Below are 20,584 nucleotides of genomic sequence, written 5' to 3' on the forward strand. Positions count from 1 at the left end.
AGTTTTTAATGTAAATGACATAATCCTTTTTTCCTAAATGAAATCTTTGATTTTGTTTGAACTATGAGAACATAAGCCACTTTTCCAAACGAAAATAAAAAAAAAAATAAAAAACTTTTTCGTTTGGAACAACGGTTTAACGGACGTAAGTCACTTTACCCGGAACATTTTTCAAATAAAAGCTGTTTTAAATTCAAATAAGCCATTTTACTCCGATCAAAGTATGCTGGATTTAAAAAGGGAATCTAAAAGGGGAAACTGATTTATGTACACATAAGCCATTCTAATTTGGGTTTTGAAAGCGTAAATACGGTCGTTTGATAAAAGTGAAATAAGTATATATATTATTAAATCGTTGTAAGGGTATTTAAGTGAAAGAATTTTCTATAATATATATGTAAGAGTCTGGAAAAGAAAACATTTTAAAGAAAAAAAAAGAAGCTTTAAACAAAAACAAAAAAAAACCTTCGCAATAATTGTGTTCTATTTATTATCATAAACAAAAAGTTTTTTAACATCAAAATGAATAGAGCAATGCAAATGATTCTTCTTGCACGTTTGAAAGGCGTTAAGAATAAGAATCCTGAACCTAAAGGTATGTTTGTTTTTCTCTGTCTTTGTCGTTTAAGTGTCATATAACTATATGTACATTATGTGATTGATCGTGTTTTATTTTTTAATTTTCATTTTATACAAAATACATATAAATAAACCACATACATTATATTAAGGGTATTCATGTTTAACACTAAGGCCCAGTTTTTCAGTAGTGAGTTAAGCCAGGATTAGTTAACTCAAGAAAAAGATTTGTCTATATTTACGTCAAGAAGCAGTTTTTAAGTGAAGGATGAATGCAAAAAGGCTTACAAAACAAGGAAGATAAAATATCAAAAGAATTGTGTGTGTTAATCCAGAATTCACTCACCAAATTTGGTGAGTTAACTCGAGTTTAACTCTAACCCTGCACTGAAAAACTGGCCCTAAGATAAGGATTTAGCTGCGGAAAATTATTAATAAAATGTCTTTGATAAACTTAACCAAACGTTGTGACTATTAAATTATACACCAACAATCGCTCCTTTTTTCGGAATAGTTATTAAATTTTTAAATCATAAAAACCAAGTTAAAGATATAATTGAATTAATTTAAGTATTTTGCTTACCTGCATCCTTGAACTAATTTTTATAAATGTTTGTATAAGCTTATACCTATTATATTTGACATTCAATGCACAGAGATTCAATTATTACACAGCATAAAAGTTTGCCGTTCATGCAAACTTTTATGTAAAGTAAATTTATAATTTTAACAATTTTTACAACTTGGATGAATTGAATACCCTTATTATTATTGGTATACCAGTATTAAATTCTTAAGAAAACAAAGATATTTTTCTTTAAATAATAATAAAAAGCAGATCATTCACGTTGGAAAGAAATATTATTTTCGATTTAAAGTTATATAAATGTAGTATCTTATGAGTTCGTTTTCCATAAAGATGAAATGGGTTTAATTCCAAGCTGCTCTGTGGAGAACCTAAGAACTTCAACTCGTCCTAGGGAGTTTGATGGTAAAATCTTATAGATATATTATCTAGGTGAATGAATCTAAGTCAACTTTCGCTTTATTTAATATAGAAACCGAGATATTTGTGCCAGTTGTGGCTAATGAAACAGCTACAACCAGTGTCAATGCCCTGACAGATACAATCATCACAGATTTGAAATCTACATTCGCCACGGATATGATGTCAGATGAATCAATTAACGAAGATGATGATGATAGCGTTAAAGATCCAGACTTTCTTTTGCCAGAAAAATCACCACAAAGTTTATTTTCGGGCTCAGACATTGATGATATGGCCACCCAATTAGAACAAAATTTAGGTTCAGAAGATCATATCCCAGGAAATAGTAATTTAAGCCCTGAGACTGTATCAACAAAAGAATCACGAAAGGGAAGACGTCAAAAACGAAATTTAGGTCAGAACTACTTAACTAGTACTGAAAAAACGTTCCTGCAAAAAGGATGAGACTGTTGACAGATTGCAAAAGAAAATGTATGCCTAAAATTTCACAATCAGAACAAAAAATGATTTTTAAACAATATTGGAGTCTGGGCAAATATGATCTTAAGTTGGCGTTTGTGTCTGGACTGATTTCAATCGGAGAAAAAAAAAACAATCCGTTCAAAGAAGAGCGGCAAACCTCGAAATCGTAAGTATACGTACTCATATTTCTTGAATCTGAAAGGCATCAAAACTCAAGTCTGTCAAAAATGCTTCAAAACCGTTTTGGATGAAACTTACCGCTTTTTGAAAACAGTTATTGCAAAAAAATCGAATCTCCAGGTACGGTGGTAATAAAGGACATGCAAGGAAAGGGAGAGCATACGAGAGCCATTATACTCGAAAACAGTCAAGTCAAAAGTATTTTGACACAAATCTCAATCTTTCAAAGCTGTACAATCTTTACACAGATATTACTGATAGCCCAGTTTCTTTAACAAAATATGCAGAGATTTTTAAGACTCTTAATATAAAATTCAACAAGCCAAAAGCAGATACCTGCACAAAATGTGACTTGTTGGCTATACAAAAGTCGTCAGTCACAGGAGGTATCCTAACATCGGTTGAACTGGAGCTAAAGCAACACCATGAAGACGCAGATTCTGCATATGAATCGAAAAAAAGTATATCGAGTCTGCAAAAAATCACCGAGGTAAGGAAGTTTTTACCTTCGATCTTCAGCAGTGCCTTCCCACTCCATTTTTACAATCTTCGGTAACTTTTTATAAACGTCAGTTAAATACATTTAATTTGACTGTACACGACTGCGTAAAAGGAACTCCCCACTGTTACATGTGTCATGAAGCTGTTGCCAATAGAGGTAGCCATGAGATAGCTTCATGCTTATTTCAACATATAAATTCGCCCTCTGTCCTACCACCAGACACCGAGCATGTCACTTTTTACAGTGACAACTGTTTCGGGCAAAATAAAAATAAGATGGTTGCAATAATGATGTTGATGTGCGTTTGTAATGAAACCAACAATTTAAAGTATATTGATCACAAATTTTTGATTCCGGGTCACACACACATGGAATGTGACATAGACCACTCCATTATAGAAAGAAAGAAAAAAAGAACTAACTACAAAATTCACCACCCAAGAGATTGGTACCAGTTTGTACGGGGAGTCGGAACCAAAACAAAATTTGATGTAATTGAGATGTCTCGATCCAAATTTTACAACTTTGGGTCGATTGTTAAATATAAATGCTTTTTTTGCAAAGTTAATGACAATAACAACAAAATAGATTGGAGGAACATTAGGTGGCTTCGTTTCACATCAGATGCTCCATTCAACATTTGTTATAAGAATTCTCTAAGCGAGCAAGAACCATTTCAAATACTCAATATTAAAAACGAGGATGTAATGAACTAAGCACAGGCCCTCTTGAAATGATGTACGATGGACCAAACAAAATCAATGAAGCAAAAAAACAAGATCTTATGGAGCTGCTCCCTTTGATTGATGAGCAGTTTCATTACTTTTATAAGACTCTCTGCACTGAAGCAAAACCAGACTTTCATCCGGATCTTACAGAAGAAGTCGAAGATGGTACTTTTGACTAGGTGGTATTAAGCTATCTTCTTTTATTACAGTCTAATTTTTGTATTAACTTATTTCTATGTTTTGTTTTCCTATAATAACCTTTATTTCAATAAAACTTAACAAAAATTTTCTAAGAGCAAAAAGTCTTAAGTAAAAATGAAGTTAAATTTAAAAAAAGGAAAAAACGGCTTATGTATAAGTAAGCTCACACAAGAATTGAAACGAAATTCGGAAAACCGGCTTAAGTAACATAAGCCAATTTAATATACAAATTAGAAACAGGTAAAAGGGCTTAAGTGACAAATTTTGCTTATAAAAACTTTAATTAAACTTATTTTGTTAGTCCTTCAATGTAAAGAAAAAGAGACGAAAATTATAATGTTTGTGTCCAATTTTCATGTTTCTACTCAAAACGGTTCTCCTTATATATTTTTTTAAAAAAAGTAGGCATAATATATTTTTTTTAATTCTTTAGGTTAAAAACATCATTCCAAAATTAATTTATGTGTGTGTTTTTTTTTTTAATATTTTTACTTTTTAGAAAGATCTTAAAAACCATAAAACGGATATTTTTTTTTAAATTTATCTTATATAGTTGAACATTTTTCTTTATAGTTGATTTTTGATAATTTGTATTGTTTTCTTGGTTGATTTTTAATGTTTTTATATTTGTTTTATTTTAATTTTATGCAACGTTATTTCTTTATATTTGTTTTGATTTAGTTTTTTTTTAGATATATATGTAAGTTAAAGTATACAATAAAATATTATTGAAGGCATACTTTTCTGACGGATGGTGCAGGACCATGAAAATATTTGGCACGCGAACTTCGAATTATTTTTCTAACTTAGATCATTTATAAAAGAACATAGTGAACAAAGCAAATTGGCAGCAACGTTAATCGTTTCCTTTTGAATGCTCTTGCTGGATTTATGAATTCTTTCTAATATTTTGCTCCAAATTTCTGTTAAAATGAAGAACTCCAGTTTTGACATTTTCTTAAACTCCTTTAATCCTGCTTGCAAACCAGAATATTTCCCCGACATATTAAACCCATTATCATAGCTTTGTCCTCTACAATCCTTTATTGAAATATCATGATTTTTCAGAAATGTCAAGATTGTCTCAGCCAAATACTCAGTTTCATGCTCTTGAATAGGTATACATACATTTTAAGAACCTTTTGATGGGAACACAATTTTTAACATACCAAATTACAAAAGTCAACTGGTTGATGTGAGAAAGGTCAGGTGTACTGTAAACACTTAGGGACAAATATTTTGCCGATCTAATTTTACGTAAAATTTTCAGTAGGACTTGTTTTCCCATTATATCAATGAATTCGTTTCAAATGTTAGTGATAAATGGGAAGTGTATCACTTTCCTGAGTTCCCACATTTTTTTAAATGATCTGGGATGAATAAATCAAATTCACCTAAAAGTTCCAAGCGTACCAAATAATTTCCATTGTAAGGTGACCCAATGGTTTCGTTAGGAGAAATTCGAGGTACCTACATATTTTGTATTTTTTAACTTCCCATAGGAAGTTATTGTAATGGGTCCGATTTGTCAAATTGAAAATTTTGACATTTCTCGACGTTTCAAGGTCCCTAGAGTCGAAATAAAAGATTGTTAGAAAGATGTTTGTGCGTGCGTGTGTGCGTACGTTCGTACGTCCGTACGTCCGTACGTTCGCGACGTTTTTTTCGTCTTCCATAGCTCAAGAACCAGAAGAGATATCGATTTCAAATAAATTTTGTTATGCAGATAATAAGGCAGAAAGATGCAGAAAGGGCTCTCAAGAAAATTGCGTGGGTGTTTTTTTTACCATAGCAGTTTGAAAAAAAGGTGAAAATTTTGGTTAACCCTAAATAATAAATATCTTACGAACCAAAAACGCTAGAGACTTGAATTAAATTTTTTATAATATATTGTAACATGATACCAAACAGGTATATTTTTTGAAAAAAATCAATATAACGGTTTTTTTTTTAAATCAATAAAACTGAAAAAAAAAATTGTCACCTCCAAAATTTTACGACTGAAATATGATTTCATCTCTAAAACAATTTTGTGCAACGAAGAATAATGTTTTTGACATCTGATAAAATTTTGAGAAAAATCTAATTGACAGTTTTTTTTATAAAAAATAAAAATCTAAAAAAAAACATTACGCAAAGTTCGTAAAAATTGAATATCGATTCAAATATCTTTTCAAAAACTTGAAATTTAGACTTCAAGCTTATTTTATCTCATAAAAAATATTGTTTTCAACATTTTGAAAAATGTTGAGAAAAATCAAATTGACAGTTTTTTTTACAAAAAATAAAAACCTAAAAAAAAAATTATAAAAGTTGGTAAAAATTGATTTTCGACTCGAATATCTTTTTAACACTTTGAGATATTGGCTTTAATTTACTTTAATCTTTCAAAAAATCTTGTTGTCAACATTCAGTTAAAGTTTGAAAAAAATCGAATTGACAGTTTTTTTACAAAAAAATAAAAACCTAAAAAAAAAATTATAAAAGTTGGTAAAAATTGATTTTCGACTCGAATATCTTTTTAACACTTTGAGATATTGGCTTTAATTTATTTTAATCTTTCAAAAAATCTTGTTGTCAACATTCAGTTAAAGTTTGAAAAAAATCGAATTGACAGTTTTTTACAAAAAATAAAAACGTAAAAAATAATTTATAAAAGTTGGTAAAAATTGATTTTCGACTCAAATATCTTTTCAAAAATTTTAGATATTGGCTTCAAAGTAATTTTATCTTATAAGAAATATTGTTTTCAACATTTGGTAAAATTTTAAAAAAATCGAATTGACAGTTTTTTTTTTATATATAAATCTTACCGTTTTTTTTATAAAAAAATAAAATCTACAAAAAATAGTACCTACGCAAATTTGGTAACAATTGATACGAGTATATATATAGACAAACTTTTAAGCAAGACAAATCGACAGACGGGATGGGAAGTTATCAGTGTGGGTCGCATCCCAGCCTCTTTTTTCTTTTCCAAATTGACAAGAAACCTTTTTACACAAAACATTAAATAAAGCTGTGCAGAAAATTAATAAATCATAGCCCAACATAGTTCGGCTTTCAGTTGAAGGAAAAGACATAAACTGTCTTTTTGACAGAAGTAGACTTGACTTAATAGCAAGGTAGATTTTTCTTGGCTAACTTTCCAGTTAACTTTCCAATGAAGTTGCCTTAATTGGAATGCCAAGTTTTGGCAGCTGGCCAATCAGACAATCAGATACTAAAAACTTGCCTTATTTTCAAGTCCTTTATGTCGCCATTAAGAGAGAGCTAAAGAGCCAGATTTCGGAGCATCTTTAATTGTTATAGTAAAATTATCGCGCATGATTCCTCGACGCCAAAATTACAGAATCTACTTCAAAAACTACATCATTTCTTTGCATCTTTTGGAATATTTAACCAATATATGGTATTCATGCAAAGGAATAGAATTTTTGATTGCAAGTTGTCAAATGAAAAAGTGATAATGAAGAAAAACCGGAGATACTCAGAGGAGTACGTAGCTAACATCAACGACATCGATGTTTCAACGGTTGTAGGGACAGTAAGCGAGTAACATTGGCTTCCACTTTCACTGGGCAGAATCCCATATCTGAAGTACGGAAATATGTATGATAAATAGAACTCTAGATATTTATGTATCAATATCCCGCGATGCAATGTTTTTGGGGAGTATAACAAACATATTTGTGGTGTTGACCCTATCGACAGTATAATGGGTATTCATCAAGGTACGACTGGAATAAAAGAAGCTGTGTGTGAGGTATTAAAAAAAATATTTTTTTTATTTGAAAGGCGCATATATGCCATTAAGTATGGAATTTAATATCGTTCCAATGCCCGCCTCGGCTACTTACGCTAGTACGGATCCGAATGGTCCAATTTTCAATGACTCTTCTGCATAGATATAGCTGAATTTGAGCGATGGCCTGTGTTATGTTTTGAGAATCGGTCGATTGTAGTTTATTTGCATTGACCTGCGACTTTAAGAAACCCAACAGAAAAAAGTCTAGGTCCATATGGTTTCAAAAGTGTACGGAATAATTACTCCGCCGCCGGCCCAAATCCGTACGAAACGGTAACTTTTTGAGGATGCATTATCTCCTGGCGAACCTCGCGTGGATTGGTGTCGTCCCATATACGGCAATTTTGCTTGTTAACACAGCCATTCATCCAAAAATGCGCCTCGGCATTAAAGATGATTGTTCTGCCAAAATTAAGGTCCTCTTCCAAACGATTTGAAGTCCCGTCAGCGAAAAAACGGCCTTGTCTATGGTCATGAACTTTGAGCTCCTGGGCTAGTTGGATCTTATATTGGTGTAGGTCCAAGTCTCAACGCAAAATTCGCCAAATTGAAATCTGCGAAAGGCCGAGTTCTTGTGCACGGTGGAGAATAGACTGCCTCGGGTTCTGCTGTACACTTTCACGTGTTTCTTGAACGTACGGGTGTTGGCTGATTGTTTACTAAACGGATCATCTCAAATTTGGCCACCAAACGTTGAAGAACCATTTCGATAATAAGGTTTTATCATTTGAAAGTGCTGTTCAATAGTGTAACTCCCCATGATGATTTGACATAAACACTGAATAGTACACAATAGATTTGACAGATGCCACCAAAACAAAATGGCCACCAACCACGCCAATTGAAAAAATGGGCAGGTTCAGCCAACATAAGGGACTTCATTTGCAGTCAACTTAATTCTTTGAACGTAAATTTTGACCAAGGCAACTAGTTAGTTAATTATCAAGCGTCATGAATTTCAAATTCAAAACTTTTTTTTGCAAATCTCTACTTTAAGTTCATGGTACAAAAAGTACCAACAAAATTACTGTTTTCAAAACACTCATCAGGCAAGCTACAAGTTCACCATGATTTGTATTTTGTATTGTAAGGAAATACTAGTTATTTCTTTTTCAAATTGAACTTTACAGAAAGTTTTAAATAAAGTTGTGCAACAAATAAATAAATAATAGAGTAATAAAGTTCAGCTTTCAGTTGAATGAAAAAACATTATTAAATGTCATTTTGATAGAAGTAGACTTGACTTGATAGTTAGGGAAATAATTCTTACCTTACTTTCCAGTCAACTTTCCATTAAAGTTGCCCTAATTGGAAGGTCATTTTTTGGCAGCTGGCCAATCAGATACTAGAAACTTACCTAATTTTCAAGGCCCTTATGTCGTCTGAACCTGCACAATCCTTTATAAAATTCTTTCTAACAAGGCATTCTCAGATGTAGTTGGACAAAATTGTCAGGATATGTAATGTGCTGAAATAATTCCGAAAGTAAAAACACTCACACTTTTCTTTCATATTATTATAATTTGTGTTTTATCTTTGTTTGCATTAAACATATGAAATAAATCAAACTGTTTTAAAATTAAAAAACAAAATATTTAATAATCATCAGAAATTAAATTCCTGTAAATTCAACGACAAAACACATAACACAATTCGTTTCTGTTTTTCAAATTTAATTTTAACATATTATGCAACTAGTAATAAATATTTTTATATAACTATACCGAAGATTATTTTCATAACTAAATTGATTTATTTTTGTATTACTTAAAATATATAAATATTTTATTTATTTTCACTTCATTTGTAATAGTTTTTTTTGTTTATATATAATATATACTTTTTGTTTTTTTGTTATTATCAGTCATTAACATTATAAGTTTTAAAATAGTATTTTTGTTATAAACTTCTTTTTTTTTTCAATTGATATAATATTTATATTTTTATGTTATGAAGAACGCATTTAACTATAGAAGAAAGAATTCCGAAATTTAGTGAAAAAGGAAATCGAACAGAATACGAAATAACAACGATTATTTTATTTAATTACTAATTTTTGTTTAATTTTAGTGGTTTTCATTCAAAGTCATAGAAAAGGGATGATTGTTTAAAGAGTTTAGTTTTTTGTTTTTGTTTAAGATTTTATTTTTTAATAAATACCTGATGAAAATAGTTTTGCTGTTTCTCACTATTACTACCGTTATTTTCACCAATGAAAATAGTATCTATATTGCTTTTTGGTTTTTGTTTAATATTCCTGAAATTTTATTCTTCTACTTCAAAATATAGTTTTTTGTTTTTATTTTTCTGTTCGAATTTGATTCGAAAATTGTGTTTGAATTTTCATTTTCATTTTTTTAAGTTGGACAACCTACATGTACTCGTATTTATTATATTTTTTAAAATATATTGGAATAGATGTTTTAGAATTCTTTCAGCTTTTGGATGAGGCATCACTGCCATAGTCCTTGTAGAGACCCAAACTTATTCCGAGCTCTGGGGACTTTCGGATCTTGGTCGGAAGTGGATTGTACACCATGATGGATGGGACAACGTCTTTGTTGTTTTGTGTTGAGGACCTTAGCTGAAGAAGAATGTTATCACAGCTTCGAATGTGTAAATCTTTTTGTGCAACCTCAAGTGATGAGATAAAGCTGCGTCGGTATGCAGCGGCTGACACAGTTTGATTCGGGGAAGGGGATAGACCGTCCTTTCTTCTGGATGGTGAATTTTCGGCAGATTTTGAGCTTCGATCGTCTAAATCGGGGGAATTGAAATTAGAGATGTCCAAGTGGCTTTTGGTTATGGTCGGCGAGACGGGGGAATGTTTCTTGCTCCTCGGGAAGGTTCTCTCAATGTGTTTCTCTGTGAGGTAGCGATCGTAAAAAGTTGACGTTACGGTCGTGTGCCGAATTTCCAGTTTTGTTGGTATATAGACCACCGGAGTAATGGACCTGTCGTTTAGATCATATCCGGGAGCGTAGTAGGGAGATAGAGGTCTCTCTAGCTGCGTCTCGACTTGTTTGTCTTGATTAATTCTATCTACTTCACTATCTACTTTTGCAATGTTTTCTAAGCTACAACTAAATTCACTAGGTGCATCTACATTATTTGGCATCATGTCTCGTCTTACCCGGCTCTCATACTCCTCGCGGTCTTCGTCGCGTCTCCGGCGTGGTGAGGTTTCTTTCTTCAATTCTCTCAAAGCTACACGGTCTTGGGGAGGGTGTCTACTGCTACTCTCGAACTCGTCAACCTTTATCATTGGCCTCGATATTGGGGGAATTGGGGATGTTGAATTGCTATTGCTTGGACGTGCGATGAATAATGAATCTATGTATCGTTGACATTTATCCTTGCGCGAGGATTGATCTTCACACAAGGTGTCTATCGATTTGATTGTGCTCTTAATGGAAGCTAATCGATCGGTTATGCTATTATCTTCTGAACGAAATGTAATGGTCGAGCGAACTCGTGATTGTGATCTAATGCGACTGGGTGAAATGCTTTCGTCATTCCGAGGGAAGATGTTTCCCAGGGCCAACAGCGAATCGGTGAAGCCAGATCGGGAGTTCATTGACTCGCTCGAATTTCCATTTCCACCGGAATCTGCAAGAGTCTTTTTTAAAATTCGGTGTAATATCTTGGAGTTTTCTTCTATTATTTTGAGTACCCTGTCGGTGGTGACGATATTCGAATCGAATGGATCTCGATACTCGGGGCATGATGTTGGCCGAGATTCGGATTTAGTTTCAAATTCGTTACTAGCTGGATTTGAAACCGTTAGGGTTTCGTCGCTCTGAGATTCCAGTTTGTATAGATCTCTTCGTTTGTGATTGCCTGTAAGTTCTATAGAATCAGTTGTTTGTTCTAAATTTTCAACGTTTTTAAGTTCGGAGTCGTCACCTCGTTTAGTTTGTATTTGTAAGTCGTGGTAGCGTATCTCCAAGTCCTGTGTCGAGGGTACTTTTGAGTGCATTTGGTGTTCTCGTTCTATTTCTTCAGTTTTAGTACAGATTTGTTCTAAAACCTTATCTATCGATCTGCTCGACAGAGCTTTTGTTGTTGTTAGCTGTTGTTGCATTTCTTGCTGTACGGGTTTGCTGTATAGAGGAGATGTTTTGAAGTCGTTTTCGGGAGTGAATCTTTTCTGGAAGTCTTTTAATTTTGCTGATCTGTCGTTTAGGGATTTCTGTTGTTCTAAAGCCTCAAATCTACTCTCTAAATCTCTTGTTGAGGGGAATTTCGATTGAGTGTCTGTCTCCAGAGCGGGTATTGTCTTTGAATATGGACTTATTTTTGGTGTTCGATGTTCGAATGCTTCAAATCTTGTTTCCCAGTTTTGTGTTGACTTTTTTTCTTCCTTATCGGGAGCGATCTTTTTTTTGTTGCTGAGGGTTCTATTTTTTTGTTTTTCTAAAGCCTCGAATCTACTTTCTAGATCTTCGGTTGAAGGAAGCCACTTTGGTTCTGGTTCTGGTTCGAATAGACTTCTTTTTATGAAATTCAATTTTGTTTCTTGAGAAGCATCTCTGGGAAATACCAGTGCGCTTTTTTGACTATCATAAGAATTTTTTGTGCTGGGGTTGGTAGTGTTTTCCTTAGTACAAGCCTCACTGAACGCTTTGGGCTTATCTAGAGCTTCAAATCTGCATTCAAAGTCAAATTTTGGTGAAAACTTCTTCGGAGTGGTTTGAGCTAAATGAGTAGTGTCTGATGGTGCAGACATTTTGTTTTTGATTGAGTTTTCGGTTATTGCCAATCTATGCTCTAAAGCATCAAGCCTTAGAACTAGATCTTCAGTTGATGCAACTTTTTTATCATTCGCTTCTCGTCGTTTGAGCGTTTCCACTGAGTTTATTGAATCTGAACTTAAATAATTTCGGTTTTGTTCGGCAAGGAGATGCTCTTGAGTTTTAGTACTAAATCCTGTAAATGATTTTCTTTTTTCTAATGCTTCGAATCTTGCTTCCAGATCTCTGGCAGAAGGAACTTTTCGAAGAATTCGTTCTCGACCGAGTTCAGATTCTGTTGATTTTTGAATTAGTTCTTCGTCAGATGTTTCAATTTTTTCTGAAGACATTTTGTCTCTTAATTTAATATCACTTGTGTCAGCAAAGGTGACTTTGGGAATTTCTTTGGTTTTGAAACGATGTTCTTTATCGGAATTAGAATTGATTTTTTCCCTGGTTCCATTGGCTGAAGGTTTCGTTTGTTCCTGGGATTCGGTTTCATTTGAAATTTTTGTGTTTGTTTTTGAAGCTTGGCCAACTTTCTTGCTCTCTTCGAGGGCTTGGAATCTATTTTCAAGATCTTCAGTTGATGGAATTTCAGATTTTCTATTTGCATCTAACTCGTTGGAAGCCACTGAAAAGTCTTCCTTGATTTTCGATGGTGATAGTAAGTTTGTTGGAGACTTGAGGGATTTTTGAATTTCTAAGGCTTCGAATCGAGTTTCTAAATCTTCAGTTGATGGAATTCGTCTTCTAGTTGTTGATTGTTGATCTTCCTTAGGTTGCGAAAAGTTCTCATTGTTAGAGAAATCATCAGTTTCTCTAACTGAAGATGTGTCTTCATTTTTAGACAGAATAATTGCTGGAGTTGAAGAGCTTTGCTTCGAGGCGCTACTGTCTTCTTGTTGGTGTTTATTTTCATTTTTCGCTGGAAGGTGTATATTTTTTTCACTTAGTTTTCGCTCAAGCTCTGCAAATCTATGTTCCAAATCAGCAGTTGAGGGAACAACCTTTTCAGGTGATTCTTTAGAAATGGCTTCTGTTTCAAGTGAAGATCTCTTTGAAGTCGATGGTTCATTTTCAAGTTTACTTGGTTGGACATCGTCAAGAGTAAGAATTTGTTCCTTGATGGGTTCCTTTTCTTCGGTTTTTGGAGGACTTTTTGATTCCTTGGAATCCGATAAAACTCTATCACTAAATTGTTTTTCCAATGCTCGAAGCCTATTATCTATATCTTGTGAATATGAAGATTTACGTTTCTGTGATTCATCACCAGTTTTAGATTCAATCTGATCCTTAGAGCTTTCGATGTCATTTTTCTTAGTTTTGATTTCTGAAGTGTCCTCATCGGTAATTTTTAGGGCTTCACGTTCCAAAATGGCTTCAGCTTTGGATTGATTCATTTCATTAGAAGTCCCAGCATAATTCGGAAGATGCATGGACAAAGAAATATTAGATGTATTGGCTGATGCATGTAAGCCTTTGTATTTAGATTGTACGAGGCTAACAGTAACTTCATTGTTTCTGTCTTCACTTAATCTTTTGTTGCCTTCACTAAGTTCTAGATGATTTCCTGGGATAACTTTAGAATCTTCGATTTTTGAATCTTCAACAGAAGTTATACCGGTGTTAACACTTAGGGAGCGTTCACGATCGTAAAGTGAAGAGCTTTTAAGGGAAACGGAACTTTTAATTGAGACTGAAGATTTAACAGAAGATGCTGCGTTTCTTACAGAAACGGAAGTTGTTACAGCAATTAAATTCTGTGCAGAATGATGCTTCATATCAAATGTGCTTTGTAAAGCACAGGTTTCTTGATCAGCTGAGCTTTGAATTTCCGAAAGAAAACTTACATGATCTTTGGAGTGATCTTGTGTATATGAAAAAGAATATGTCGATAAAGGTTTGTCTAGAGCTGTGATCTTTGGTGAATCCCGTTCTCTGTCATCAAGTTTTTGAAGAACCGTAGTCTCAATTTTGTCGGAAGTAGTTGAAGACTTAACAATTGCCTTTTCTTCGCCTACTGATTCTATGTCAGTTGGAGTTTTCTCTTGATTGCTTGAAGTTTCGGTCTTCTCTAATTGGGTTTGTGCTGAATCATCTTTCGACTGCTGTGGATCATTTATACCTTCTGTCTCAGTTCCATATTCATTGTCTGGATGATGTTCATAGTAAAGAACACCATCATTTGAAAGACTTTTGGCAGTTGGAGATTGAAGCCCCTTTTTCACGTCTTTAGGAAGAAGTGACCGTTTACTATCGTCACTTAGATTTTTTACTACTGAATCGTCGAAAGAAGTGAGTTGAAATTCAGAAGGAATATCTCTCGCAGGTGTTGGGAGAGAGACTTTTTTCTTCTGCGATGTTACATGAATCTTATCGGCATCTTCTGTTTTTGAATGCTCATAAAGAAAGTCATTATTATGAGAAAGATCTTGAGTTCTAAGAGACGTTGTTTTATTTTTAGAAACTATTTCTCCGTTGTCCATGCTTTTTACATCAGTTAACTTAAGTTCCTCAGTTATTGATGTGTTCACATTTGTTAAGCTAGATATTTGTTCTTGCGAAGCTTCGTTTTTGTCCGTAGAATTAAAGCTTTCCTCTTGATTGCCTTCACCTTTAGTTTGTTGAGTAACTAACTCTGAACTTTTAGTTAGCAGCTCTTTATTAAGTACAGATTGAGCAAGGTCATCTTTTTCAGAAAAAGATTCTGCCCTTCCATCGGCAGCCCTTTCTTCCTTTGACAATTCTACTGTAGTTGATTGTTGAAGATTTTGCTGAACGTCAATCTCGTCTGAAAGAAGACCAGGATCAAATGAAGAAGAATAAAGCTTTTCACTGTGTTCGTCTAACTCAGACGGAGATTTTGAATCTTTAGAAACTTGAGGTTGCTTCAAATCATTAGACTGATAACGAATATCAGAAGAGCTCGAATCATCATTCAAGTGCTCTGGACTACATGTTGACATAGGAAGATCGGCTTTATTTTCCGTTGGAATCAAAGATTGATTTATTGTTTTTGTATTATCTTCCATAAATGTGTGATCCTGATTATCAGCAGATTGATGTTCTACTGAATAATTTTTGTTAGAAGAATTTTCTTCTTCATAAGAAGGAAAAGATTGTTTTCGTTTTTCTATGAGACCTTCTTTTTCAACTTGTTCTTCAAGTTCTATTTGCTTAGAATATGGATAAGAAACAGAGTTAAGACAATCAACTGGAAGATCACTTGCCTCTTGATCATTATATGAAGATCGTTTTATTGGATTAATATTTTCTTCAAGCTGTTCTGCTTCTTTGCTCCTAATAGTATTTTCTGGAGGCTCTTCTCCTTTTTTAAGTAAAGGTGAGTTACGATCTTTTAGTTCTTCGTCGACATTTTCGAAGGAATCCGTCTTTTTCTCGAAAGAATTCTGATCCTCATGTAGGGAAGCAGAAATTTGGTCAATAGTTGACGCCAAGTCTTCGGAAATAGGACGAGGCTTAGAAACGTCTATAACTTTTGGCTCATCTTCTGGTATCTCATTTATTTGTGTTACTTCTTCCGATTTAACATCATCATTTTTAATGGTTCCAAGTGGCAAAGCTTCAGCTTCATCATTTTTTATACTAGAAGATCTTTCCTTACACTCGACTTCTTCGATGGAATTCCTTGTACCATGTACACTTTCAGAAAGAGCTTCAGCTTTTGAAACCTCTTTATAATTGGGAGAATCTTTCTTAGTTATATCGATTTCTTCAATAGACTTCCTTGAAGAACTCAATTCTTCACCAGGTACCTCAATTTGATTGATTTCTTTTGAAAGTGGTTTATCTTCGTTGGCTTTATTGCTTAAACTTTCTTTTCTTCCACTAAAATTCATCTCAAGAGCTCTAAACCTTGTCTCAAGGTCCTCAGTTGATGGAATATTATTATTAGTTCCGGTTGATACTTCATCGCCATAAGACTTCTCTTCGTTGCTGTCAACTTCTTCAGAATGAGCATTCTCTGCAGGCTTCATATCTTCTCCTGGTTTGAACTCTATTTCCGCTAATTCTTCAGCAAGATTCTTTGGTGGAGTGCAGGTCAGAGGGCTATTCGAACTTCGACGGTTAGTTTCTGATATTTCTTCAGCTTGTGTATCTATTTTTGAGTAATCGTTTGCTTCGGAGTTTGAAACAGTCGAATCTGTAGTATCCGTTTTCAAGTTCAATGCGTATGGTTTTTTTAGCGGAATAAGTGTTGAAGGTTGGTACTTTAATGACTCTACATCGAATTCCATCTCCTTAAACATTCCCGATGAAATTTCCTGTTTAGCTTCAGCGATGAAAGAAAGCGAAGACTTATTGGAATATTCTTGAAGAACTTTCATTTTTCTGTCTCTTTCCTCTTCGGAAATTTGGTTCTCCATTGCATTGTCTATTTCGGGTTCCTCAATCTTCCGATCCTCCAAATCTTTTGAAGACTCAGGGGATGGTTCACAGCTCACATAAGCATTTCGTATGCTATCCTCCTCATTCAAAGAGTAGAGGAGATCTAATTTAGTTGGTCTCTCCACAATATTTACCCTCTCAAAGTACTCATTGGTTACACCTTCTTCATTGACATCAAACTTCTTCGATTCATCCATATTCACTACTAAACTAGCATAGTTAAAGGACGATATTGGAGTTCGTAGAGGGCTTATGTTTGAATTGTTTATGTAGGTTGTGATATCAGGCATCGGGGACAGCTGACTTGTGCTCGTAATCACATTCGATAAAGAAAGAAAATCTCCCTCAACGGAAGTCGCATCGATTGTTGTGTCCTCAAGTGAAACGCTGCTGGTTGCTGGTTCATTTATATCGGGCCAGCTGAAATCGTCCACAAAGCCGGCATAATCGAGTCGATTGGATTCTGTTTCGCTTTCTTCTTTGCCATATTCCAGAGGATCGACATCAGTCTTATTGGCATTCAAAACAGGTGATTCTATTGTCGTTAATTGAATAAACGGTATTTGGTTATCTACCGTCGGTTGGCCATCGTTGCTATTGAGGACATCTTCCAGGCTTTTCTGCTTTGAAACTTCTGAATGTTTTTTACTGGATTTTACTTTTCTCATCGGACTTCCCTCCAAGGAAGATAAATTATGGTCAGCTATTTCATCTTCATCACAAAGACTTGTGCTGGTGCTGGAATTGCCATCACTTTCTTCGCTGTACGATGAAGAATCACTTCGTTGACGTGATGCTTTGATGGTCGTTCTCCTTGATTTTGGCTCTGATGAACTACTTCTTGATGAGGGGGCACTTTCGATTAGTGGCGCCGGACGATCATCCATTCCCGACTGGGAATCCGGTTTTATATCTTTCCACTTGAGACTGCCTCTTCTTCGTTTCGTGAGATCAGTATCTCTCCAGTGAAGAGTTTCGCCACTAAGAAGCTTCTTGGTTTGTGCAAGTTTTGGTGGTTTGGATGTTGGAAGTGATGGCTTCCTTGCCGGTGGTATTGCTCCTTGAGGTGGTCCAAGGCGTCGGCCATTATTGGACACAATTGCATTGCGTCCCATCAGTAGTTGATTCATTTGAAGGGAAGATTGATTTTGATTTGAGCCTTGACGAGCCACAGCTGAAGTGAGAATAATGTGGGCTTGACGCTGTCGTTCACGCAAACGGTCATATTGTTTCTTCAATAATGAAATATCGAGTGCAATTCGATCTTTGCCTTCGATCTTAGAACCAAGCCCCGCGGAACCTCTTCTTAGTCGAAGACCCCAAGCTGTGGCAACGGCCAATTTTGAGTCCTCGTCAGAGTCACCATCTTCGTCTGAATAGTAAAGTCTAAATAAAAAAAAAAGTAAATTTTAGAAATATTCTTTGACCGCGACTATGGTTGACTTACTGTAGACCCTTTTTATCTCTAAAGGGTGTAATATTGTAAAGATGTTTGTCTCTAAGCTTCTGCAAGTCTGTTATGGGACCCAAGTCAACAACTTTCTCAATCAACCCATTCGAGTCGACTAGGTGTCCATTGAGAAGTTCACTCGAAAATGATCCCATCTGACAGTAAAAATCATCTGCAGTCCTTGCATTTAAAATTCGCCTTAAAAAATTCACCAAAACAAATCATTTTTTGGGATCAAAGAAAGACAAAAAAAATATCTATAACTTACTCTTCTAATAAACTCCATAAAACTAAAGCTGTTCGTAAAAGTACATCACTGCCTTCAATCAATACTAAATCCCATACTCTTAAGACACATGTCATTGGCAAACAGGTACAAAACATAGTCAAGAACCACTGCATTGTAAAGACATTTGTTAGCGGTGGCTCAAAGGCATTCTCAACAGGTCCTTGTAATTTTTGTAAATGTTTCGCTAATCTAGGAAGCTTACTAGTCATCAATTCCCGAAATACTGCCATATCAGCTTGAAGGCCACCCAATGATCCACTAAAATAACCACTTGGAAGAATTCCTTCAACAAGATAAATCATAACTTTTATCGATTCGATTTCTTCTTTATCCATAACTTGAAGGATAAGAGCTCCTAGCATATTGAAGCCCTGGGGAGAAATAAAGAGAAGTTTTTTTTTTATTTTTTAAACAAACTAATATATTTTTTGATGTTCTGAAAAATAGCTTGTTGACGCCACGAAAACGTGAACCTACAAAAGTAGGGACCTACTAACTCAACTAAGCAATAAATTGTTAGTGTTGTTATGATCTTCAATCAATTGTCGTTTCAAAATTGTACTTAACCAGGAATATTTTTGGAAATTATTTAGTAGACGGCGGGATTCGTGCAAAGGTGGTCGGACATGGATGCTCCTGAACAGGTAGGAATGGAGTGAGTTGTGTTGGTAAGTAGGGTTTTTGGTAAGTAAAGCATTGCTTGGGATGTTCTCAGCATTCAGGAATAGCAAGATTCCTTGGAAGCGTAAAGGACATTTTAAGCATGCTTAGGAGATGGGTCAAGTTAAGGACGCTTAAAATAATGTTTAAGCGCTTTAGAGTTCCGTGGGATGAAATGCTCTTTTTCGCTTCGATATCAATTAAAGCGTTTTGTGGCAATTGAATTTGGGGTTAAGTATACTTAAAATGGTGTCTTAGCGTTTGAGAACCTGCGGATATTAAATTTTCTTTTTGCTTGGTTATTATTGTAGTGAGGGTTCTAGATTTTGAGGTTAAAAACGGTTAAAATTTCGTTTAAGCTTTTAAGAACTTCAGAAATAGAGTGTTAAAATGTTCACTTTCAAAAAGTGAAAATTGATGTCTCTATAGATCTTCATTAAATGCTTCGGTAAATTCCATAATTTTTTCTTTCCTTTGAGATTTTTGTTCTTAGTTCAATAGCAAAACTATACACAGAAATTCTAAGGACCAAACAATTGGATAAAGTATATTATTTCATTTAAAATTAGTCAGTGCAATATTTTTATTTGAAACCAACATTTTTTCGTCCTTTAATGCATAATACAGGTTAATAACCAATAGTTAAGAAATTTTTCTAATTTCAAAATGGCATTCCTTTATTTTTGTCAATTGGTTGCGCGTTGTAGTAATTAAAATGTCAAATTTCAAAAGTGATGTTTTTTGTAAAAGTTGACTATAATTCGTCCTTTTTTCATGGTTCATTCTTTTTAGTTCTCAGTTCCATACACTTATCAACAATTAAACGTAATTCTATTTAAATATCAGTGAAAAACATTAAAAAAATAGTGAAAACAGTGACGTTTGTTTAAATTAGTGGTTTTCTACGTGAAGAATTGTGAAAAATGGAAGTCCATAAGGCCAACCACCAAATTAAGCTAAAAGCCAAAGAGTCACTGCCCCCAAACATTATAATCAAGGACATAATCACAATGGTCGAGCCCGCTTGTCGACCAATCCTTCCCTCAAAGGTAGCTCAAAAGATGAGAATTCATCGAGTCCGAGAAAGCTTGTTTAAAGAGCCCACTACGCTGGAGGCGATTTGCATTCCGGAGCACATTAAGTATACCGACGGTGAGCTCTTTGTGCTTTCCGAGGATTCATACCAGGGCGGCAAGAACATTTTTTTGGGCACAAGGCAAACCATCCAGCTTTTGTCGGACGTAAAATGCTGGCTGGTGGATGGTACATTTGCAGTGGTGCCATCAATAATGAGAAAATTGTTTTGCGTGAATGGCCATATTGATGGAATTGTGGCCCCCTTGTCTATTGCCTAATGAGCCGGAAGTCAAAGAAGGCGTATGAAGAGTCTTGGCTCCAACTCCTCAAAGGAGCCTGGGAATTTAATATCTCGCTTAATCCAGAAAGGATCATTTCGGACTTCGAAATGGCCATCATAAGATCCGCCCAAACGTTTTTACCAAACACCCAGGCCAGCGGGTGCCTATTACATTTCGGCCAAATAATTTGGTGGAATGTCCAAAATTTGGGC

The 20,584-nt window shown here is 34.5% G+C and overlaps 2 protein-coding genes across 8 annotated transcripts in view; one reads left to right on the plus strand and one right to left on the minus strand.

Annotated features, from left to right (window-relative positions):
* On the plus strand, nt 1–2,032 carry LOC129942632 (uncharacterized). The gene is made up of 2 exons (XM_056051651.1): nt 1–1,570; nt 1,638–2,032. Exons 1-2 carry the CDS (start codon nt 1,504–1,506, stop codon nt 2,030–2,032), a joined length of 462 nt encoding a protein of 153 aa, XP_055907626.1. The 5' UTR covers nt 1–1,503.
* A 7,289-nt stretch (nt 2,033–9,321) lies between these two features.
* LOC129939236 (titin homolog) overlaps nt 9,322–20,584 on the minus strand; it is a 46,444-nt gene continuing 35,181 nt past the window's right edge. For 2 of the 7 annotated variants that reach the window (XM_056047173.1, XM_056047178.1), the window contains 3 exons: nt 18,334–18,725; nt 18,063–18,263; nt 9,322–18,001 (listed from right to left, as the gene is read on the minus strand). In XM_056047173.1, coding sequence (XP_055903148.1) covers nt 9,904–18,001; nt 18,063–18,263; nt 18,334–18,725 — 8,691 coding nt within the window. In that variant the 3' untranslated portion in view covers nt 9,322–9,903. The remainder of the gene's footprint in view (nt 18,002–18,062; nt 18,264–18,333; nt 18,726–20,584) is intronic. The other 5 variants (XM_056047180.1, XM_056047179.1, XM_056047177.1 and 2 more) reach the window with 4 other exon arrangements.

The sequence above is a fragment of the Eupeodes corollae genome, chromosome 1, assembly GCF_945859685.1.
Source record: "Eupeodes corollae chromosome 1, idEupCoro1.1, whole genome shotgun sequence".
Classification (NCBI taxonomy): domain Eukaryota; kingdom Metazoa; phylum Arthropoda; class Insecta; order Diptera; family Syrphidae; genus Eupeodes; species Eupeodes corollae.